The 23,666-nt window shown below is 49.1% G+C and overlaps 1 protein-coding gene across 6 annotated transcripts in view; it reads right to left on the reverse strand.

Annotated features, from left to right (window-relative positions):
* The window catches only part of TSC2 (TSC complex subunit 2), a 49,793-nt gene that overhangs the window by 11,284 nt on the left and 14,843 nt on the right, over positions 1-23,666 (reverse strand). The window contains exons 16-32 of one of the 6 annotated variants that reach the window (XM_064153482.1): positions 23,404-23,520; positions 22,514-22,636; positions 21,545-21,651; positions 20,273-20,426; positions 18,146-18,268; positions 17,460-17,594; positions 16,564-16,753; positions 15,820-15,913; positions 15,065-15,167; positions 14,769-14,863; positions 11,650-11,778; positions 9,455-9,619; positions 7,282-7,434; positions 7,009-7,121; positions 5,387-5,608; positions 3,981-4,196; positions 1,704-1,772 (exon numbers count right to left, since the gene is read on the reverse strand). In XM_064153482.1, the coding sequence (XP_064009552.1) occupies positions 1,704-1,772; positions 3,981-4,196; positions 5,387-5,608; positions 7,009-7,121; positions 7,282-7,434; positions 9,455-9,619; positions 11,650-11,778; positions 14,769-14,863; positions 15,065-15,167; positions 15,820-15,913; positions 16,564-16,753; positions 17,460-17,594; positions 18,146-18,268; positions 20,273-20,426; positions 21,545-21,651; positions 22,514-22,636; positions 23,404-23,520 (2,308 nt within the window). Of the gene's footprint in view, positions 1-1,703; positions 1,773-3,980; positions 4,197-5,386; positions 5,609-7,008; positions 7,122-7,281; positions 7,435-9,454; positions 9,620-11,649; positions 11,782-14,768; positions 14,864-15,064; positions 15,168-15,819; positions 15,914-16,563; positions 16,754-17,459; positions 17,595-18,145; positions 18,269-20,272; positions 20,427-21,544; positions 21,652-22,513; positions 22,637-23,403; positions 23,521-23,666 lie in introns of all 6 variants that reach the window. The other 5 variants (XM_064153481.1, XM_064153485.1, XM_064153484.1 and 2 more) reach the window with 5 other exon arrangements.

Genomic DNA, 23,666 nt, shown 5'->3' on the forward strand with positions numbered 1-23,666 from the left:
TAGGTGCAGTCTGGCAGTTTTCCTAGTATGTCTCAGTAGAAGCAAACCAATTGAGCCCTGGATGTCTGCCAAGGCCAAAGAGAGCAGAAGGGACACAGGCACTGCAGCAATACTGGGAAACCTGCAGCTGGCAGCTGAGCAGACACATGCTCAGTCAAACCACACCGACAAGAAAGCTCCTTGGAAGCCCTGCCTATGGTGGAGGGGGCAGTGACCCTGAGCACAGGGATGAGTCTGACCAAAGGCTCCACTCTTGACCTTTCTTTTTCTTTTTTTTGAGTTTGTTTTGTTGGAATGTTGTGGAGGTTTTCTTTTTGTCCTAAGGAAAAGGCTGGAGAACAGGAGGCTTCCCATTATGCACACAAGGGACTGGAAGACCAATCTGAAAGGCCAAGATTTGTTTTCCAAAGGAAAATTAAAAGGTCAAATAAAATCAGCACACACACACACACACACACAAAAAAAATATATATTAAAACAATAAACAAATCAGCAAAAATTAAAGTAAAGAAAAAAAACCCCAAACCAACCCAACCAAACCCAAATCACTAAAGCAGCTTTTCCTGGATTGATTTCAGCTCGCAGGACCAAAGTTATTTCAAAGAAGCAATTAAAGAGTTAGCATTGCACACACAAAACCTTCTAGAACAAAAAAAAAACAACCCCAAAACAACGTGCTGATCTGGTTAGCTGTCCAAGCCAGAGCACACCTGCACACATCCAGTGCTTCCAAGCTTCCTGAGCTCCCCCACAATTACCAAGTTTGCTGCTGGGTTCAAATAATCTGAGCATTGCCTAATTGTTCTTTAGGTGGGAAGAGAAGAATATCAGCAGAGAGGAGAAGCAGAGAGCAATGTTTTCCTGCAGGGTGGTTGTGCTGTTGGGAAGAGGCTTGTGACAACAACCACCAGAGGTTCCAAACACCCTGCTGCTCTACAGAGGACTTTTCCAGTGAAGGAAAAGGAGGCAGAAAGCCATTTTAGCCCCTCTAATTAAAATCAGAAAGCAGTGCAGATCAGCAAAGCAGTGCAGGTGGTGTGCTCATAAGGTAGGCAATTGGATCTCCACTCTGGTTAATTTTACTGAAGTGGAGAAAGATTTGATGCTGCTTTGGAGCCTCCGAGCTAGAATGGAGCAGGTTTTGCCCTGAAATGTGTTTCCTCTTCATTACAGATAAAACTTGGAAGGAGCATCTCTTGTAATGTCAAATTTTATATAGACCTCAGATACATAAATCAGCTCCTTTCAGCTTTTCTGTGCACAGTTCTGACAGATTCCTGTGGGCTGAGTCCATTTCAGCTTGTCCCTGAAAAGCCTGAATGCTGCTGCACTGTTCTCAGGAGTGGGAACTTGTAAAAAGGCAGCTGTGAAATCGAGTTGAAAAGACATTAATTACTCAAGGAGTAACTCAATTAATCAAGGAGTAATTCAATCAATCTGTCATTTAACTCATGCCTCAGAACCCTCCCCAGCTGAAACCAAAGCTGCTTTAAGAAATGGTCTCAGCTTGCAGATGTTGGGTCTGGCTTGGACTTCTTCATGCTAGTCAAGATCCCATTTGTTGAGAGTAATGAGACTGGGTACAGACAGGAGACATGAAAGGGGAGATGAAGGATGAGGGATACATTTTCTATGAATCAGAGGTGTTCTTCTATGGCAATACTTTGGTTGGGTTTGTTTCCTTAAAGATATTATAAATATACCTGCCCAGGATATGCTCCTGTGCAACTTCCCTTGACAACTGGACTGGTACATGGAAGAGAAAGAGGCCACTGCAAAGGGAAATCAAGTGAGCAGCTACATCAAAAAGGAAGGAGAGACTATGTGAAAACAAAACAAAACAAAACAAAACAAAATCAAATCAAAATCAAATTAAAAAGTACAGAGTTTAAAATGTAACCAAAAGCCTACTGAAAAAAAAAATCAACAACAAACCAAAGAAATAAAACCAAAAGGAAAGAGCAAGCTGGGGATAAGCTCACCAGATGCTAAAGGGATATTTTAAGGGGTAGAACATGAATAAGGAGGCATAAAGACATTCAAACACTGCAGACCCAAACTGCTCTCTTTGAAGGATGCATCTTGGTGAGGTTTGGAAAGAGGAAATTCCTCAGTGATGCCCTAAAGCAGGGAAAGCAGCCTGAGCTTTTCCTCACCTACACACTTCTGGCTAAAAGAGGATTTCTAAACCCAGAGAGAGTCTGAAGAGTAGAAATATGTGGAAGATTCACATGGGTTTAACCTCAGAAGAGGAAAACCAACATGAATGTGACAGTCTGACAGCAAAAAGCCTTCAACACAGTCATTCACCAGTGAGCTCTGGCAAGCACAAGTTGTATTAAAAAGAATCTGGCCAAAAATGGTCTTCTCAGCCTGCCAGAGGAGGGGCATTTGTTTGGGTGCTGCCTTCAGCTAACACCCAAACAGCACAACTCAATAAAATTGGTCATGGATAAGGATTGAAATAATTTTTTTATATGGTGATCATTTGGGTTTTACTCTAATTTTGTGCCTGCACATTCTGAAATCCTACAAATCATGGAATCATGGAATCATTAAGGTTGGAAAAGACCTTTAAGATCATTGAGTTCAACCTTTACCCCCAGCACTGTCAAATCACATCCTGGCCTGTTCAAGAACCAAACCTGCAATCTAGCATTTTTATCAGATCTCCAAATAATCCATGGAACAAAAATGCTCAGGGGGGTTGGAGCAGCTCTGCTGTGAGGACAGGCTGAGGGAACTGGAGGTGTTCAGCCTGGAGAAGAGAAGGCTCCAGGGAGACCTCAGAGCAGCCTGCCAGTAGCTGAAGGGAGCTATGAGAAAGCTGCAGAGGGACTGTTTGCAAAGGCCTGCAGGGACAGGATGAGGGCAACTGTTTGGAAGGGGAGCAGAGCAGATTTAGATTGGATGTGAGGAACAAGTTCTGCTATAAGGGTGCTGGAACACTGTAGCAGGTTGCCCAAGGAGATAGCTGAGGCCCCATCCCTGGAGCCAATGAAGGTGAGGCAGGGCAAGGCTCTGAGCAACTTGACTAGTGAAGGATGTCCCTGCTGCCTGCAGGGGGGCTGGACTGGATGAAGTTTAGAGGTCCCTTCCAACCCAAACCATTCCAGGATTGCATGACTGGTGCCACCTCCCAGAAAAATCCCTTCTCTGCTGCAAGCACTGCTCAGTTTTGACAGGGCTCAGACCCTCAGTGTTAGATGCTATTAATTCTGAGCAGGGATTACAGAAAGCTTTACAAATTTCAGCTGTTGGCCACCACCAACCCCCTCAACATTAAAAGCTCTTTTAGAAATGAGCTATACCCAAATACAGAGAAAATCCCTGGGCACTCTGTTAAAACAAAGCCATTAAAAGAAACTGAAGTGATTCAACTGTACCAGTCTGAAGCCTGAGCACTCTCTTGAAGAGGTGAACAAATTCCCAGCCACCAGGAGTTGCATTCTGCTGTCTCAAGCTGTACAAGACAGCCTGGTTTTGGCCAGACTGAACAGCAGCAGCCAATTGCCCCAGGCTGGCAAAGTTTTGCACCGGGCCATTCTCTCAGGAACACAGCCCTCTCCATGCCCAACACAAATGCCCATACTGGAGACAAATGGAAATGGAAACACTGCATCTATCCACATGTGGGATGCCCAGATCAGCTCCAAACAAGTGGAAGAGGGAACAGATCCATGACTTGGTTCATTTTCATTTGGGAAACAGCATGAAAGACATGAACCATCCAGAGAAGCTCCATTCCTCTTTCTTCTCTTGAAGAAAGAGAAGTTCTTTTCTGATGGAACATCAGGAGCCAGGAGAAAGGGAATTTTTCAGTCAGTTTCTAGGGACAAGAACTGGTTGCCCTTCTCACTGCTGTGTTGTACCTCATGCTGCTAACTTCTCTGCTCTAGAAGACCTGCAGTAACCCCATCAGGCATTAACCAGGCCCGTGCCAGCTGTGCTGGCCACGCTGCTGGTGTGACATCTCTCACCTGTGTTGGAACGCTGCAGAAGTGATGGCTTGGCTGTCCCAGTGGCCAGGCTGGAGGAGGGCACAGAGAGGGATTTATAGAGAGCTGTTTCTCGGTGTTCTTTAAACCTTTCTGCAGCCATGAGAGCATTGGAGAGCTCCTGCAGGGGCATGTTGTTAATGTCTGAAGAGAATGGGCTGAGTGGGTTCTCCAGACTCATCAGCCAGCTGGTGTTACCTGGCAAGAGAAGAGGGGAAAGAGAATTAAGCATTCCCAATTCCCATCAGAAAACAAAAGGCACAAACTGCTTTGGATTTTGCAAGAGAAAAAATCAACCTAGAGCAAGCCCTGAGTTCTGGGTAAGATTGATCATAGATTCATCTCCTGTTTTCAGTAAGCAGCTCCTAGTGCTCTGCTCTTCACCCCAAGCTCCTCTAACACCATCCTTGGTGATTCATTATTAGTGCAGATTCCCAACAGGCAGCCAAAACGCTCAGGTATTACAATTAATGGTATCAGAGAATGGGTTGGGTTGGAAGGGACCTCCAAAGGTCCATCCAGTCCAAACCCCCTGCAGACAGCAGGGACATCCTCCACTACAGCAGGTTGTTCAGAGACTTGTCCAGCTTCACCTTCAATAGCTACAGGCATGGCACCTCAACTCCCTCCCTGGGCAACCTGCTGCAGTGTTCCAGCAGCCTTGTGGTGCAGAACTTGCTCCTCACAGCCAATCTCAATCTGCTCTGCTCTCATTTCCAACCATTGTCCTTGTCCTGTCACTGCAGGCCTTTGCAAACAGTTTCTCTGTAACCTTCTTGTAGCTCCCTTCAGGCACAGCCAGGCTGCTGTTAGGTCTTCTTGGAGCCTTCTCCTCTTCAGGCTGCACAGCTGGTATCAGATCACTTATGTTCCCATGAAACAACTTCCAGCTGAAATGACAACTCCCTGCCTGTGTGGTGTAACCCAGCAGCATTCTAGATGTTGGTCTTGAGCACAGTCTTACTCCTTTCCTAACAGCAGACACAAGTAAGTAGCTGCTTTACTCATTCCTAAGCCTCTTTCCTCTCAAACCTGCATGGGAATCTACACCACCACAGAGACATTCAAGAAAGGCCCCAGATGAGAAATGTAAAGCAGGGCTGATATTATCTGCCTCTATCCCTGAAAGAGGACTTAATATACAAATTGAAGTCTTTGCTTCAATCTTTTCCCAGGGCTTTTGTAGACTTAAAACACTACAGAGTGATTTCAAAGCATCCAGGCTGATCTTTAAGGTCTCTTTCAACCCAAAACATTCTATCTGTTAGTTCCAAGAGGCAGTGAGCAATAAAGAGATCCATTTCCACCTAAATATGGGTTGTTCTTCTTTACCCAGGCTCTGGTTTCTTAAGAAGTCACAAGAGGTGAACTCCACACTTTGCAGATACCTGTGGGTCTGCGCACGAGGATTTCTGCCCACCCCTGTGTCAGCAGTGGGACATAGGCAGCTAAGTTTGCTTTTTCCTTCTGCAGAGGTGTCTGTGGAGCAGCAGCAGACTTCTCTGATCGAGATGCAGGAGCAGGAGAAGCCTGTGTCCCTTGGGAAGCTGAGCCACTGGGAAAATGGGAGGATGAGCTGTCTAAGGCACCCACACGTAAGGCATGACCACCTAGGGAGAGAGACACAGCAGAAGGAGAGCCATGGTCAGTTAGCACTTACAGTACCTCAGAGGGCTACTGCTGGAGACTCCAGCAGAGGCTCCACAGATGCTGAGGGGCCTGGAGCAGCTCTGTGAGGAGGAAAGGCTGAGAGCCCTGGGACTGTTGAGCCTGGAGAAGAGCAGCCCCAGAGGGTATCTGATCAATGCTCAGCAAGTCAAAGGGTGGGGGGCAAGAGGGTGAGCCCAGACTCTTCTCAGTGGTGCCCAGGGACAGGACTAGAGGCAGAGGGCACAATCCTGAACAGGAGGAGAAAGTTGTTTGGTGTGAGGGTGCTGGAGCCCTGGAGCAGGCTGCCCAGAGAGGCTGGGGAGTCTCCTTGCCTGGAGAGCTTCCAAACCTAGCTGGGCAACAGGGGTTTTGGACTGGATGATCTCCAGAGGTTCCTCCCAGCCTCACCACACTGGAATTCCATGAACCCTTTTAAGCTTGGGAACCTAAGAGAACTTTTCATTCCCTGTTTCCTATAACCCACAAGGTGAGCCAACCAAAGCTGGTTCTCACTGCTGGTGCTCACTTCACTTATGACCAAAGCTCCTCTGCCAGGAGAGGCAAGCAGGAGGAACAGCACTCCTCCTGGGGCCACCAGCCACTGCTCCCTGCCTGCTATTAAACACCAGACAGGTCCAGATTTCCAGATCATGTTAGACTGAGGTCTCTTCAGCAGGCATTTAGACATCACAGTATCACAGTATCACCAAGGTTGGAAGAGACCTCACAGATCATCAAGTCCAACCCTTTACCACAGAGCTCAAGGCTAGACCATGGCACCAAGTGCCACGTCCAATCCTGCCTTGAACAGCCCCAGGGACGGCGACTCCACCACCTCCCCGGGCAGCCCATTCCAGTGTCCAATGACTCTCTCAGGGAAGAACTTTCTCCTCACCTGGAGCCTAAATCTCCCCTGGCACAGCCTGAGGCTGTGTCCTCTCGTTCTGGTGCTGGCCACCTGAGAGAAGAGAGCAACCTCCTCCTGGCCACAACCACCCCTCAGGTAGTTGTAGACAGCAATGAGGTCTCCCCTGAGCCTCCTCTTCTGCAGGCTAACCAATCCCAGCTCCCTCAGCCTCTCCTCATAGGGCTGTGCTCAAGGCCTCTCCCCAGCCTCGTCGCCCTTCTCTGGACACGCTCAAGCATCTCAATGTCCCTCCTAAACTGGGGGGCCCAGAACTGAACACAGTACTCAAGGTGTGGTCTAACCAGTGCAGAGTACAGGGGCAGAATGACCTCCCTGCTCCTGCTGACCACACCATTCTTGATGCAGGCCAGGATGCCACTGGCTCTCTTGGCCAAATTCAAGCCTATGACACAGTCCCAGAAATGGCAGCAAGACTGCAGGACAGGAATTTACCAGACATGGATCGGACTCTGTTGCGAGAGCTTCTGCAGACCTGCTGCCCAGCTTGAGATTCCAGTTTTGCTGGAGCTTCTTTGGTTTGCCTCACTTGCAAAACAGGGTCTGAGCTGTGGAAAAAGAAGATATTGATGATCCTCACAGGGCTCAGCCATGCTGGACAGATAAGACACTGCTCTTCTGGTAAGAGGAAAACACCAAAGCTGCACTGTAACAGCAGTTAAGAGGCTGTGTTAGGTGGAAAGTTCTGGAAATAGGAGTAAAAATTACCTTGATTCTGTGCTGCTTTGGAGCTCTACAGAGTCTAGGCCAAGCAGGGACCTTGTGCCTGTTCCAACGCTCGTAGTGATGGTCACCAGCTTGTTACCAACCAGCCATGTCTTTGTCCTCCCTCCAGCCAGCAGAAACTCACCCACAGGAGACCTAGGAACACATTTGTGGTGAGCACAGCTCTAAGATTGCAGAGCACAGAGCCTACACAGGAGGTTCCTTTACTCCAGTGGATGAATAGAATCAAAGAATCATAGAATCAACCAGGTTGGAAGAGACCTTCAAGATCAGCCAGGCCAACCTAGCACCCAGCCCTATCCAGTCATCTAGACCATGGCACTAAGTGCCCCATCCAGACTTGAACACCTCCAGGGACAGTGACTCCACCACCTCCCTGGGCAGCCCATTCCAATGCCAATCACTCTCTCTGACAACAACTTCCTCCTAACATCCAGCCTAGACCTCCCTGGGCACAACTTGAGACTGTGTCCCCTTGTTCTGTTGCTGCTGCCTGGCAGAAGAGACCAACCCCACCTGGCTACAGTCTCCTTTAGGGAGTTGTAGACAGCAATGAGGTCTGCCCTGAGCCTCCTCTTCTCTCTCTCTGCACACCCCCAGCTCCCTCAGCCTCTCCTCACAGGGCTGTGCTCCAGGCCCCTCACCAGCTTTGTCGCCCTTCTCTGGACACCTTCCAGCACCTCAACATCTCTCTTGAATTGAGTGGCCCAGAACTGTGCCCAGGTGGCCAAGAGAGCCAACGGCATCCTGGCCTGGATCAGGAACAGTGTGGCCAGTAGGATGAGGGAAGTTATTCTTCCCCTGTACTCAACACTGGTCAGGCCACACCTTGAGTAGTGTCCTTCATGACAGGAGAAGAGGAAATGGCCTCAAGTTGTACCCAGGCAGGTTTAGGTTGGACATAAGGCACAATTTCTTCCTCTCGAGAGTTGTCAAGGCCTGGCCCAAGCTACCTGGGCAGTGGTGGAGTCCCCATCCCTGGAGAGGTTTCAAAGCCATGGAGATATGGTGCTGAGGGCCACGGTTTGGTGGTGACCTGGCAGTGCAGAGTTAATGGTTGGACTGGCTGATCTTTTCTAAGCAAACCAAATCCCTGATTGTCACTGTGCAGGAGGTAGTGTCTGCTGTCCTTCACACAGCATTTTTATCATAGCCCCTGGTTGGCCACACACAAATCAGGACAAGGGAAGAGCCAAATATGACAGCAGTTGAGAGCAGTGCCACAGGACACACACAACAGAGCAGCCTCATTCAGTCCTGGACACACATCAAGGGGAGGGAAAGGAGCCTTTTCTCAGCTACCTATCTCCTTCTGGGAAGGGTCAGCAAGAAAACTAAATGCCCTCCATTTGAAGCCAGCTGGCACAACACTGAACTCTGCAGGGCACACTGATTATCCAGCAAGGACAGAGAGCAAAGCACTGCTCACAGGCAGCATGCCTTGAAAGCTTCTCCGTCTGGAAAGTTCAAGGTTGGTTGGCTCCAATGGACTGCCCTTAGCCATCACCTCTTTGGCCCAGCCATGGTTTATCTGCAAGAAAGAGCTTCAGAGCCTGGGCCTGCCAGGATCTCCTCACAGGAAGGACATGGACCTGGTGGAGGAGATCCAGAGGAGGGACACAAAAATGTTCAGGGGGATGGAATACCTCTGCTACGAGGGCAGGCTGAGGGGGCTGGGCTTGTTCAGCCTGGAGTAGGAAAGGCTTCAGGGACATCTAATAGCAGCCTGCTAGTGACTGAAGTGGGCTAGAAGAAGGCTGCAGAGGGACTGTTTGCAATGGTCTGCAGGGACAGGATAAGGGCAATGGTTTGGAATGAGAGCAGAGCAGATTTAGACTGGATGTGAGGAACAAGTTCTGCATCATGAGGGTGCTGGAACACTGCAACAGGTTGCCTAGGGAGGGAGTTCGGGTCCCATGCCTGTAGCTACTGAAGGCGAGGCTGGACAAGGCTCTGAGCAACCTGATTTAGTGGAGGATGTCCCTGCTGCCTGCAGGGGGGGGTTGGACTGGATGACCTTTGGAAGTCCCTTCCAACCCAAACCATTCCATGATTCTGTGATCTCGATCGCACCGCAGTTATACTCCACTGACTAAGTGAAAAATGAACCTCAACACAAACATCTCTGCCACGGTCACCACAGGCTGACCCTTACCTCTTGGGCACTGCAGTGAAGTTGGAGAAGACATAGCGAGCCATCATATCCAGACAGGTCTCAGTCAGCTCCAAGTGAAGGGTTTTTAAGTTGTCATCAGCCTGTGCCATTGAATTTTCATCTGCAGAGCCCAGGCTTGAACTGGTGATGGATGTTTGGATGCGACTGGAAGAGAAGGTTTCCAACTGACAGATCACACTGCACAGTGCTTGTCCCTGTCACCCCAAAGAGACTTTGATGCAGCACCACCTGCCATACATGCACGTGCCAGATCAGAGTGGTGACCAGGCATCAAACCCAGGACTTGGCAAGGCTGGTTTTGGCTCGGCCTCACGTTGTGCTTTGTGGATGGGCACTGCAGAAAGCGAATTTGAACTGGAGAGACTGAGAAAGGGTTAAATGTCCATCGGCTGACCAGGCTCTCTGACGCTGGGTGGCCCATGGGCAAGTGCACCAAACAAAGAGCAAGAAGCAGCAGCACCATGCTTGGAGTTGACTAATCTATCATGAGAGCAAGCATCCCATGACCTGCAGAGGTTCCCCAGGAACATGTTGCCCATGAGCCACAACCGGAGGCACTCGAGACTGAACTTTGGAGTCCTGTGGTTTGCTTTCTTTTCTCTGGTGCATCCTTTCTGCATATTGATTTGGGTTTTGGTTTGGTTTGTTGGTTGGTTTTTTTTCACCCCTTCCAAATTCAGTAGCTTAGTAAAACCTAATTTAACTTGAGACAGGAAAAAAATGTGCACTCTGAACAGGAAAGTGGTAGCAGACTAGAGAGGATTCTACCTTCGAATCAGCCACCTTAGCAAGGCAGTTTGAAATGGGTGCAGTAACAGGCTGGAGGGTAGGCTTTGAGTGAGACAACTCCTTGTGCCACTGATCCATAAACTAAGCTGAGGTGCAGCCAAATTCTTTATGGTTTGGCAACTTCTTTGGACTCAGCCTGGAAGGTCTTTCCAAGCCTAAACAACTTCATGATTAAGGGTAATTATCTGAACTTTGAAACAGAAATGCAAGAGAACAGCAGATGGGAAGAGGTGGTTGTGCAACTCTGCTCAGGTGAGACATCACCTGCAGTGCTGTGTCCAGCTCTGGAGCCCTCCACACAGGAAGGGCATGGACCTGATGGAACAAGTCTAGAGGAGGGCCACGAAAATGCTCAGGGGGCTGAAGCACCTCTGCTATAAGGACAGACTGAGGGAGCTGGGGGTGTTCAGCCTGGAGAAGGCTCCAGAGAGATCTAACAGCAGCCTGCTAGTAGCTGAAGGGGGCTAGAAGGCTGCAGAGGGACTGTGTGCAAAGGCCTGCAGTGAAAGGACAAGGGCAGTGGTTGGAAATGAGAGCAGATGTAGACTGGACATGAGGAACAAGTTCTGCACCATGAGGCTGCTGGAACACTGCAACAGGTTGCCTAGGGAGGGAATTAAGGCCACATGCCTGTAGCTATTGAAGGTGAGGCTGGAGAAGGCTCTGAGTACCTTGCTCACAGGATCACAGAATGTCAGGGATTGGAAGGGACCCAAGGAGATCATTGAGTCCAACTCCCTTGCCAGAGCAGGACCACACAATCTAGCACAGATCAGAGGAAGGCATCCAGACAGGCCTTGAAAGTTTCCAGAGAAGGATCTAGTAGAGGATGTCCCTGCTGCCTGCAGGGGGGTTGGACTGGATGACCTTTGGAAGTCCCTTCCAACCTAAACCATTCTATGGATCTATCACTTTGGTGCACCTAAGCTTGCAAAGTGAAAAAAGCCTCTCCTGGGGAAGTCACTGCTTAGAAGGCTGAAGGTTTGGTGAGTCTGAACCAGGACTCTCCCTTGCGCAGAATGCAACCTTTTTCCTTTCTGTTTTTTGTTTGGTTGGTGTTTTCTCCCCTCCCTCACCATCTTTACTTTGAAAACAGCAATTTTTTTTGGTGCTGAAGCCTCAGAGAACAGAGCAAAATCACCAAAACACACAGCACAGGGTGCGACAACGACAACCCAACAGGCAGCGTCGGGAAGCCGGCACATATCCACCAGACCTTCCCAAAACCTCTTCCCTGTGCCTGAGGCCAGGTTTTTCTTGGGGTACCAAAGTCATGCAAAGCATCCCACATGCAAAATCCTTCCCCTGCTGCCACCCACCCTCGCAGTTCAAACTTCCAAGTGCTGAGTTGCCCTTGGATTTCTCCCCATTTAAAGTGCCTCTACCTGCGGACCACATGTTCAGACACACTGATGCTGCGGGATCGGAAGGCATCAACTGCAGAGGGTTCTTTCAGCTCTTTCACTGGAGGAGAGTTATTCAAGCCTTGCCTTGCATTTTTGGCTAGTCTTAAACTACTAGGTGGAGAAGCACCAAGCTCCCCAAAGGAAAGGAGGAAATCATTTGTAGGGTTGAAAAGTCACACAGGTCACAGGGTCAATATTTTGGGAGGGGATCCCGGAAGGTGATGGGAAAAAAAAACAAAACAAATGCCAAAAAAGAAGGAAAAAAAAAAGAAAAAGGGAAACAAAAAATTAAAAGGGACAAACAAGCAGAGCTGAAATCATTAAAAAAGACAAACAACATCTTGAAAACAAGGGTTTCAGAACGGGCTACAAAAACAAATGGAATTAGTGCGAGGTTCAAAACCAAAAGGAGAACCGATTGAGGTGGCAGTTGGAATACTGTGCTGGTGAGCAAAGGCAGGAGCAGCTGGGAGCTAAAGGAGCATCAATTTCTCAGCTCACAGAATGGTAGGGGTTGGAAGGGACCTCAGTAGATCATCCAGTTCAACCTCCCTGCCAAAGCAGGTCACACAGGAACAACGCATCCAGGTGGGTTTTGACTGTGTCAGGAGAAGGAGACTCCACAGCCTCTCTGGGCAGCCTGCTCCAGGGCTCTGTCACCCTCACAAAGTGTTTCTTTATGTTCCTGTGGCACTTCCTCTGTCCTTCTGGCACTGCCCTGCACATCTTAATAAACATGTCTGAGGGCAGCCCTCAGGCTGCACTGCTCCCTGCTCAAGAGCCTCAGCTCCCTCAGCCTGTCCTCACAGGCAGATGTTCCACTGCCTTCAGCAGCTTTGTGGCTCTGCACTGGACTCTTTCAAGCAGTTCCTTGAAGTCCTTCTTGAGCTAAGCGGCCCAGAACTGAACACAATAGTCCAGATGTGGCCTCACCAGGGCAGAGGAGAACCTCTCTTGATCTACTAGTGCCATGGTCTAGTTGATTGGATAGGGCTGGGTGCTAGGTTGGACTGGATGATCATTGGAGGCCTCTTCCAACCTGGCTGACTCTTCGATTCTACTAACCACAACCCTTCTGACACACCCCAGGGAGCTCTGAGAAGGTTTGTGCAGACCAAACACCTTTTGTGTGTTGCCTCAGCTCACCACAGCCAAAATCCTGGCTGCTTTTCCCCAGAACAGATCCTCAAATGCTTTACCAACACCAGGCAACAGCTCATTTTCCTATGAACCACAGGAAGATGTCAGTGGCCTCCACCTCTGTTAGACCAGGCTTAAATCTGAACTTCTACCTGGAACCCCAGTCAGACCCAGGGTCAGTCAGAGGTGCCCCTTATCTCAGCTTAAGACACCAGGACAGACTCAGACCCTCTCTGCCCCTCCTCACACAGATGGAAGGGCAAAGAAGTAAGGGTGGTGAGACCCTGGAACAAGTTGCCCAAGGAGGCTGTGGATGCCCCAGCCCTGGAGGTGTTCAAGGCCAGGTTGGGTGAGGCCTTGAGCAACCTGCTTTAGTGGAAAGTGTCCTTGCCAATGGCAGGGGGGATTGGAGCTGTTTAATCTTTGGAGGTCCCTCCCAATCCCATTCTGTGAGCCTATGATATGACTGCAGAGAGCTGTGCTCAGACCAACATCACACCCCTCAGCAATCCTGGGAACCACTGGGATCTTGATCTCTCGGAGCCCAACACCTCAGCTAGAGCACAGCAAAGCTTATTCTTGGTGCTTAAGGAGTGGAAACCACCAAGCACATCAGCTTGTCAAGCAAGGAAACAGATCTATCTGCTCAAAGCTATTTCCCCTCTCACTTGGCCAGACTCCAAGCTCAGAAGCATCCTGTCTGAGTCCATTCCACACTCCTGAGCAGAGATTTCTGTGGACAGTGATCCAGAAAAAGCTTTTAGGTACAGTAGTATTCCAACCTGGTAGAATTCAACAAGTTTTGAGGGGAGAGGGGAAAAAAAAACAAAACAAAACAAAAAAACTTAGTTGAAATTCTGATCTGAGAGAGAAGTGTCAAAAGGCTTCTCTTGAAAGAGGAGGAGGTGGGAGAGATGGAAGACAAAACAGGGGGCACAGCTAGAGCAGCAGGGCAGGGATGGGGTTTCTTCATTGCAAGACACTGGCTGAGCCTTGCAAGTTAAAGTAGAGGCACTTTCCCCAGGGTTTGAATGCTGCTGTGTGCTTACAGCACATCCACACAAGCAAGTCAAGTGAACCAGTTTAGGTAAAGCCCTGCGGGTTCCAGGGTAGTAGAGTGATCCTGAATGCCTCACAGGGAAGCCTCCTCCTGGGAATGCCTCTTTCTGCTATGCTGGCAAATGTTACTATGAAAGAGTGCTGGTGAGAGATGTTCTGACCTCTAAAGACACCAAGCTCTGCTCAAAGCTGACATAATGGCTTCCAGATTCAGGCTCGGGACATCTTCAAGGCCAGGCTGGATGGGGCCTTAGGCAGCCTGGTCTAGTGGAAGGTGTTCCTGCCTGTGGCAGGCCAGTTGGAACTAGATGATCTTTAAAGTCCCAACCATTCTATGAATCAGTTCTAGACATCTAGATGCCCAGAATGCAGCTGCCTGCTGCCCAGCACTTTGGGTTGGTGGAAAACACTAAGGAAAAACACAGCACAGGCTCTCTTTGTACAGGATGCTTCAGCACAATCTCTGACCATCATTTCATAGGTCATTTATCAGTAGGAGTTGACACCATCAGAAGAAGGTGGTATTCTGCTGCTTCTACTATCAACCCTTCCTTCTGGGAGCACTCTACTGACACACATCCACCTGAAACAACTCCTGGTTTTCCCAAATCAACCAAAAAAAAACACAAACCCCTCACCCTACTGCAAAAGCTTAAACAATAGCTAGGGATGCTTCAGAAGTACTGTCAGGTTTGACTCCAGCTCCTTACCACCTTAAGTTTGGTCTAAGACCTAAGCATTTTCCCAGTCCCCTGACCTAAAGAGGTTGACTTTGCTTGCTTAAATGCACTGTCACATTTTGGATAACCAGATCCAGCCTCCTTCAGAACAGCACAGGGAAGGGGGTGAGCACTAGAAGGGGGAACCACGAGACCCTGCTGGAGTCAATTATCATTTACCTTTTTGGCCTCTCATTCAGGCTTGTACTTCGAGCCCTGAAACTGTCCTTCTCAGGTGTGTCATCAAAGGAGAGGAGGACATTTGAGCGCAAACCCTGCCGATGGAGACAAGGAGACAACAGTTTGGACGGGCAGCTGAAGGACTGCAAATCACAGGGCAACGCCACCACAACCCACAGCCAGCTTTGAAACAGATGCTGACATGAGAAGCAGAATTGATCTAGCTTCAAAGAGAGCTTTTCAACTGCTCAAATCACTTCTGAGGCCCCCACTTTTACTTCAGCAGCGTCCATTACCTTGGTAATGAAGGGGACAAAGTCCTTTCGGAAGGGCAGGCGACAGCGGATGAACCACATGGCTATGACGTGGTGGGCCAGGCACACGATGTACTGGTTGAACCTAAAAGAGCAGGAAAGACCTCCACAGAGGTTAGTGCTGCACAAGGATGGCATTCCAGAAATGAACAGGACTTCTTCATCTGAGAAACAGAACTGTTCCTTCAGCCAGGGGAAAGAAAAAGTTCTGTTAACAAAATCAGCTCTTTCGGTCAAGGTGAATATGGCCCTTCCTCAGAAGAAGCCTTAAGAGCAGTACCATAGAATGGCTCAGGCTGGAAGGGACCTCAGAGACCATCTACTCCAATTCATGGGAGGGACACCTCTCAACCAGACTTGCTTGCCCAAGGTCTCATCCAATCTGGCCTTGAATACCCTCAAAGAGAGGGAAGCCACAACCTCCCTGGGCAGCCTATTCCAAAGTCTCACCACCCTCATACCAAAGAACTTCTTCCTCAGATCCAGTCTAAGCCAGCTCTCCCTCAGCTTCAAACCATTCCCCCTTCTCTTGTCTCTTATGTAAAGTCCCTCTGCAGCCTTCCTGTAGGATCCCTTCAGGTACTGGAAGGCAGCTCTAAGGTCCTCCCAGAGTCTTCTCTTCTCTGGGCTGAACATCCACTAATAACCTTGACCCCAAGTGCTACAAAGTAAGCACTCTCTTCAAGACTTTTCTTAATTTCAGAGGGCAGGAAGCAGCAGCTTTGCTGTGAGCTTACTTGGAAGGGTTTGTGTAGGGCAGGGAGATGGCGAAGACGCTGGCGTACTGCTCTGCTGCGAAGTTCCTGTAGAGGTGAGGCAGCCGTGCCAGAGCTGCAAGAGATGAAGGAGCAATGGCTGGGAAAGGACCTTTAAAGCCCATCCAGTCCAACCCCCCTGCAGTCACCAGGGACAGCTCAACTACAGCAGGTTGCTCAGAGCCCAAATCAACCTCGCTTGGAATGGTTTCAGGGATTGGGCATTTCCCACCTCTCTGGGAAACCCGGGCCAGGGTCTCAGCACTCTCAGTGTAACAAATCTCTTCCTTCTCTCCATTCTGAGTCTCCTCTTTTAGTTCAAGCCATTGTCCTTTGTCCTGTCCCAAAAGACACTGCTCAGAAGTCTGTCCCCAGCTTTCTGGTCAGCTCCTTGAAACACTGAAAGGCCACCAGGTCTCCTGGAGCCTTCTCTTCTCCAGGCTAAACAACCCCAACTCTCTCACCCTGGTCTCACAGCAGAGGACTTCCAGTCCTCACGTTGCTGTGGCCTCCTCCAGCCTGGCTCCAACAGGTCTCTGCTGTGCTGAGGAGTCCAGAGCTGGATCCAGCACAGCAGATGAAGCCTCAACAGAGCACAGAGCTGCAGAATCCCCTCCCTTGACCTGCTGGCCACAGCCCAGTGAGACAAACCCAATCCAAATACCCATATTCAGTGCAATCAACACAACTACAGAAGGTCCAAAGTAGAGTAATTTTAGAACTTACTTGACAGGAACTCCAGGAGGGGGATTGCCATGTTGGCTGTAGCAGAAATGTGGGTTAATTTGACAATGAGGACAGGAAGAGCCTTGATGATGATGTCTGGCATCTCCACACTGCAGACAGAGAGTGCCACCACGCACTGGTTGGCGCAGCGGTAGATCAGGCCATGCTCCAGGCAGTACACAATTTCTCGCTGGAAGAGAAGAGGAAAAGAAGTCACCATTCACCTGCTCCTCATCAGACTTGTTCTCCAGACCCTTCCCCAGCTTGGCTGCCATCCTTTGGGCGTTTCCCAGCCTCTCAATGTTCTTCTTGGAGTGACTCCAAACTGAACCCAGTCCTCAGGGTGTGGGCTCACCAGCACGCAGTACAGAGGGACAATCACTGCCTTGATACTACTGGCCACACTGTTCTCAATCCAGGCCAGGGTGCTGGTGGCCATCCTGGCCACATGGGCACACACTGGCTAATCTTCAGCTACTGACAATCAACACCCCCAGATCCTTTTATGCTGGGCAGTTTCCAGCCACTTTGCCTCAAGCCTGGAGGATTCATGGGGTGGTTGTGACCCAAGAGCAGGATCTAAAACTTGGCTGTGTTGAACCTCATCCCCTTGGGCTTGGCCCATTGATTCAGCCTGACTTGATCTCTCTGTGGAATCTTCCTGCCCAGCAGCAGATCAACACTCCTGTCCAGCTTGCTGTCACCTGCAAACTTGCTGAGGGTGCCCTGATCCCCTCACGCAGATCGCTGAAAAACTGGCCCCAAGACTGAGCTCTGGGAACACCACTTGTGATCAGCCACCAACTGCATCACCTTGTATGGGAAAATGCTCTACCAGCCAGGCTCAGGGCCTGGCCCTGGCCATGTTCCCCTACACCTTCTTCCCTTCCTCATACCTGTTTAGCTTTGTCCAGGTAGTTATGGTAGGATATCAGTGCCGTCAGCACCGGCACGACAGCCAGATGCAAATCCGTGCGAGAAAAACCTTCTGGCGTTCCATGGAGCCTGTCTGTGGTCTTCTTGTCTGTAAGCTGACACATCACACAGCAAGTGAGAACCCCTCCAGCTAAAAACACTGCCCACAGAGCTCCCTTCTAACAGTTATACACTCCTAAAGACCACTCATCACCTACTTCTGTCCCTAAAACCTTTGCAGAATGGGAAGATCAGAGATTCATCAAATGAACTGGAAGGGACCTTAAAGATCATCCAGTTCCAACTCTCTGCCATGGCCACAGACACCTTCCACAGGAACAGGCTGCTCAAGGCCTCATCTAACCTGGCCCTCACCACCTTCAGAGAAGAAGCATCCACAACCTCCCTGGGCAGCCTGTTCCAGTGTCTCATCATCCTCCCTGTAAAGAGTTTCTTCCTAATCTCCAGTCTCAATCTTCCCTCTCCCAACTTCAATCCGTTCCCCCTCATCCTACATGCCCTTGCCAAAATCCCTTCCCCACCTCTCTTGGGTGATGATGACAGCCAAGCATAACAACATCCCCCCAAAGAAAGAAACCACTTCAAAGCATCTCTCAGGCAAACTAAGATGCTGCTGAGTGCCCCCCAGCAGGGTGTGGGCTATTACCATGTAGCTGAGCGCAGAGGCCAGGAGGTCTATGTTACATGGAGAAGTTAAAAACAGCACTTTATACCGCAGGGATTCAGGTAGTTTGTTGAGGACCAACTTCAACACCTTCCAGTCTGTCTCCTAGAAGGAAGGAAGGAAGGAAGGAAGGAAGGAAGGAAGGAAGGAAGGAAGGAAGGAAGGAAGGAAGGAAGGAAGGAAGGAAGGAAGGAAGGAAGGAAGGAAGGAAGGAAGGAAGGAAGGAAGGAAGGAAGGAAGGAAGGAAGGAAGGAAGGAAGGAAGGAAGGAAAGAAAGAAAGAAAGAAAGAAAGAAAGAAAGAAAGAAAGAAAGAAAGAAAGAAAGAAAGAAAGAAAGAAAGAAAGAAAGAAAGAAAGAAAGAAAGAAAGAAAGAAAGAAAGAAAGAAAGAAAGAAAGAAAGAAAGAAAGAAAGAGTTAAGATGGATTTTTTTTTTGGTACCATTTGAGTTCATCTTGAAAGGGAGATCAAAGTTCTGCCAGCAAACCAGCTCCTGGGCAGATGTCACTCTTGTCACAGCAGCTATATAAAAAGAAGTGGCATTTAGCTGTTCTAAGTTACCTCCTGCCTGCCAGCCAGCTCTAGCTGCAATATTGGCACCACAAGCTGGAAGAAAACTTGGATGCAGATCTGCCAGAGCTCAGAAAGGCAGAGCCAGGATTTGACTCTCCCAAGCACCTGCACAAATTAACTTCCAGAGCAAGACAAGTGCTCAGCACCTAACTGTGCCAAACAATTTATGTGGAATCTTGAAGTCACAGACTGGTTTGGGTGGAAAGGGACCTTTTAAAGGTCATCTAGTCCAACTCCCAATGCTGTCAGCAGTGCAGGTTGCTCAGGGCCCCAGAGAAGCTGACCTGCAATGGTTCCAGAGTGGGGCATCTCCCACCTCTCTGAGGGTCTCACCATCCTGTGTCAAACAAATCCCTTCTTTCTCTCTACTTTGAATTTCTCCTCTTTCAGTGCAAACCATCACCCCTTGTCCTGTCCCAGCTGGCCCTGCTGAAAATTCTGCCCCCAACCCTTCTTCTAAGCCCTCATTAAACCCTGAAATGCCTCCACGTCTCCTGGAGCCTTCTCCTCTCCAGGAAGAGAATACCCCCAAGCCTCTCAGCCCTGGGCCCATAATTTGTTAGTTTCCATCCCTCATAAATATTCATAGTTTATTAGTGACTGAAACATTTATCAGTCCTCAAAGCACTACAAAACTGTGCAGGAGGAGGAGAGAGTTTTTTGTTTCAAATGCCCAGAAACAGGAGGACTTTCTCCTTCTTTGGAGGCTTTCAAAAGCCACCTGGTCATGATCCTGGGCAAGCTGCTGTGGGTGCCTCTGCTTTAGCAGGGGTGTGGACTGGGTGATCTCCAGAGGTCCCTTCTGACCCCACCATGTAGGGATGCTGAGATTTGACCTTTGTTTAACAAAGACACTGTGGTCTCTGAAACAGAGCAAAATGAAAGCTCTGCTTAGTTTCTGAGGAGCTGAGCTGGTGCTCCCACTGGTGGCTGTAAAGCTGCACAATGACACCCAAACTCTGCCCAAAAAGGGGAAGGGTTGGAAAAGACCTCCAAGATAACCAAGCTCAACCTTTCCAGTATCTGAAGGGGGCCTACAGGAGGGCTGGGGAAGGACTATTTACAAGGTCTTGTAATGACAGGATGAGGAGGAATGGGTTTAAACTGGCAGAAGATTTAAACTATATTAAGGAGATCTTTCCAGTGAGGGTGGTGAGACACTGGCACAGGTTGCCCAGGGAGGTTGTGGCTGCTCCCTCCCTGGAGGTGTCCAAGGCCAGGTTGGATGAGGCCTTGAGTGACCTGTTCTAGTGGGAGGCGTCCCTGCCTATGGCGGGGGGCTGGAACTGGGAGATCTTTGAGTTCCCTTCCAACCTAAACCATTCTGTGATTCTATAACCCAGCACTGCCAAGTCCACCCCTAAACCACGGCCCTCAGAACCACATTTCCACGACTTTCAAAGCCCCTCCAGGGATAGGGACTCCACCAATTTATGTGTTGCTTTTTCAGCTGCTCTGGGCTAGAACTTCCCAGCCAGCTGCTTTCACTTGACATATTTCACTTGAAGATGACAACCCTCATCCAGAGTGGACATACTTGCTTCAAACACTGCAGAAGGACACCAAAGACCATGGAGTATGGCAGATGACCCACACGGATGGTGGCATTCTGGGAAGGCACACTGGGGCTTCCTGAAGGCGGAGAAAGAGTGCCAGCAGGCTTTTTCTCAGAAGTCCTCTTCTCTGTTTCTCTACACCAGGGAAAGAGAGGAAAATTAGGTTAAAAATCAAAGTTAGAAGAGCCAGGTTGCCCGGGGAGGTAGTTGAGGCCCCATCCCCAGAGATATTTAAGGCTCTGAGCAACCTGATCTAGTGGAGGTTGCCGCTGCTGACTGCAGGGGAATTGGACCAAATGATCTTTAGAGGTTCTTTCCAACCCAACCCATTCTGTGATTCCATTCATGTGACCTACAGTGCTGCCCAGTTTAATGACCAAAAAACAACATAAATTGCATTTTCAACTAAAATCCCACAGGACTGCCCAGAAGTCAGACCAAATGAATCAGTTTGGTCAGGTTAAGATCTCCTGAGGTATGTTGCACAAAGAACTTCAGATCAAGGTATAAAGTTAAAAAGAGCAAGGTTTCTACAACTGATTGAATCAAATCTCAGGGTGAAGAATCATAGAATCAAGCAGGCTGGATGAGACTTGCAAGATCATCCACTCCAACTTAGCACCCAGCCCTAGCCAGTAAACTAGACCATGGCACTAAGTGTCCCATCCAGTCTCCTCTTGAACACCTCCAGGGACAGTGACTCCACCACCTCCCTGGGCAGCCCATTCCAATGCCAATCACTCTCTCTGACAACAACTTCCTCCTAACATCCAGCCTAGACCTCCCATGGCACAACTTGAGACTGTGTCCCCTTGTTCTGTTGCTGGTTGCCTGGCAGAAGAGACCAACCCCCACCTGGCTACAGCCTCCCTTCAGGTAGTTGTAGACAGCAATGCTGCTGAGGTCACCCCTGAGCCTCCTCTTCTCCAGGCTAAACAACCCCAGCTCCCTCAGCCTCCTCTTCTCCAGGCTAAACAACCCCAGCTCCCTCAGCCTCTCAGAAATGGTTTCAGGCAGTTATTTTAGTGAAGTGCAGTAAAAGACATGTCACATGTGAGATTGAGAGCTCTGTGAGGGACTTGCAAGAACAAATTCACCAGGAGTTCTTAGTTGAGACAATTCTAGGCCATAACTATAGACCTGGCCAGCAGCTGATTGATTCACCAGGACTTGGAAGCTGCAGATTTCTACTGATGGACAATCAAGCTGATGCAATATTAGCACAGAGTTTGGAGATGCAAGGAGAAACCTACACAAAATCACACAGGCAGTAGGGGCTGAACCTCACTGCTCCATCTTTGTTGGAAAGGCCAAGACGGTGGAGGGAGTCAGCTCGAAGCATCAGCAGGAAATCAAACACCTGGAACAAAGAAGACACTGGAATCACTCAAAACCCAAGCCAGTGGAACACTCCCCCACCTCCTCAGGTGGTGCTTTTTTAAGTACTAATTGATTTTTAGCAGATGCTGTGGCTGGCTCTGTAGGAGGCATTGCTTCTGAAGGTGTCATATAGAATCACAGAATGGTTTGGGTTGGAAGTGACCTCCAAAGGACCTCCAGTTCAAGCCCTCTGCAGGCAGCAGGGACATCCTCCACTACAGCAGGTTGCTCAGAGCGTTGTCCAGCCTCAACTTCAATAGTTCTAGGGATGGGGCCTCAGCTACATCCCTGGGCAACCTGGTGGAGTGTTCCAGCAGCCTCATGCTGCAGAACTTGTTCCTTACATACAATCTACATCTGCTCTGCTCTCATTTCAAACCACTGACCTCATCCTGTCCCTGCAGGCCTTTGCAAACAGTCCCTCTGCAGCCTTCTTGTGGCCCCCTTCAGGTACCAGCAGGCTACTCTGAGGTCTCCCTGAAGCCTTCTCTTCTCCAGGCTGAACACCCCCATCTCCCTCAGCCTGTCCCCATAGCAGAGGTGCTCCAGCCCCCTGAGAACTTTTGTGGCCCTTCTCTGGACCTCCTCCATTAGGTCCACATCCTTCCTGTGTTGAGGGCTCCAGAACTGGGCACAGTACTCCAGCTGAGGTCTCACCAGCATGAAGTGTCAGAATCACCTCTCTCCATCTGCTGGTCACACTTCTATACGCTCCTAGAAGCCAAGAAGCATCTACTTCTACTTCTGACATGTTCTGGATCACAAATTCCCCACCTGCCACCTTAGAATTCAAAAGCCAGCATGCAGCTTTTGACTTGGAAGCATTAAGTTACTGCTCATACCTGCAATCTGATGCTGCTGGCAACAGCAAGGCTGTAGGCATACATGTAGTGGCGTTGGATGTGGTGGATCAGCATCTCGTACACCCTCATGGCATGGCTGGAGGGTAAGCTGTAAAGTTTGGTCTGCAGAAACACAAAGCAGAAGAGCAGATTGAACACTTGGAACTCAGAAATGTCCATCTGCAATGAGAAACCAAGGACACCACAATAAGAAGAACACAGCTTGCCTAGAGAAGGTGTGGACATCTCAGCAGGATCAGGCTGGATGAGGCTGTGAACAACCTGGGCTAGCCCCAGGTGTTCCTGCCTATGGCAGGGAGGTTGGAACTAAATGATCTTCAAACTCTTTTCCAACCTGAATCATTTTATGAATCAAGATGAACAGATGGCTCTGAACAGAACCACTGCAAAGACTCCAGACAACTCAACCTAGACATACCAGGTCTTCATAACTCAGGGCACTCTACCCACATGCAATGAATCTACTCAAGGTTATAAAGCACTCCCTTTCTGCCACTTCATCAACACATCTGCCCACCACACACACAAATGTGCTCCTAGTCATTGCACAACAGAGAGCAAGAAAACCACAGAACCACAGAATCACTGAACTGTCAAAGTCAGAAGAGACCTCTGAGATCATCAAGTCCAAATACTCACCTAGAGCTCATGATCCTACTGCTACTGCTGAGCCACTGAGCAAAGAGTCATATAACAGCCAAAAGCAAAAGGAATGACCAAAACAAGAGTTAAAATGTTGAGTGGATAAAACAAGTCAGAAGCTTTAGTACTGGGAGAACAGTTATCTAAAAAGTCAAGTCCAGCAGAAGACTACTTTGAAGATGTGTTTGACTACTTTGAAGATGTGTTTAATAGTCTGCAGTGTCTACCTGAAGAATGATCAGGAGTCCAAGAACTGCTGTCTTGACATCCTCCAAAGAAGCTGAATATGATAGCAAGTCCCTCTCTTCCAGTTCAGAAGGAGATGAGAGAGAATGTGCAGCCACCTTTGAAAAAGAAAAGCAACACATGGTTTAAATCCACCACAAATGTCTTGTTTCACAGAATCCCAGAGTGGTGGGGTTGGAAAGGACCTCTGGAGACCATCCAACCCCCTTGCTAAAGCAGGGCACCCACAGCAGCTTGCCCAGGG

Source organism: Pogoniulus pusillus, chromosome 13 (genome assembly GCF_015220805.1).
Source record: "Pogoniulus pusillus isolate bPogPus1 chromosome 13, bPogPus1.pri, whole genome shotgun sequence".
Classification (NCBI taxonomy): Eukaryota; Metazoa; Chordata; class Aves; order Piciformes; family Lybiidae; genus Pogoniulus; species Pogoniulus pusillus.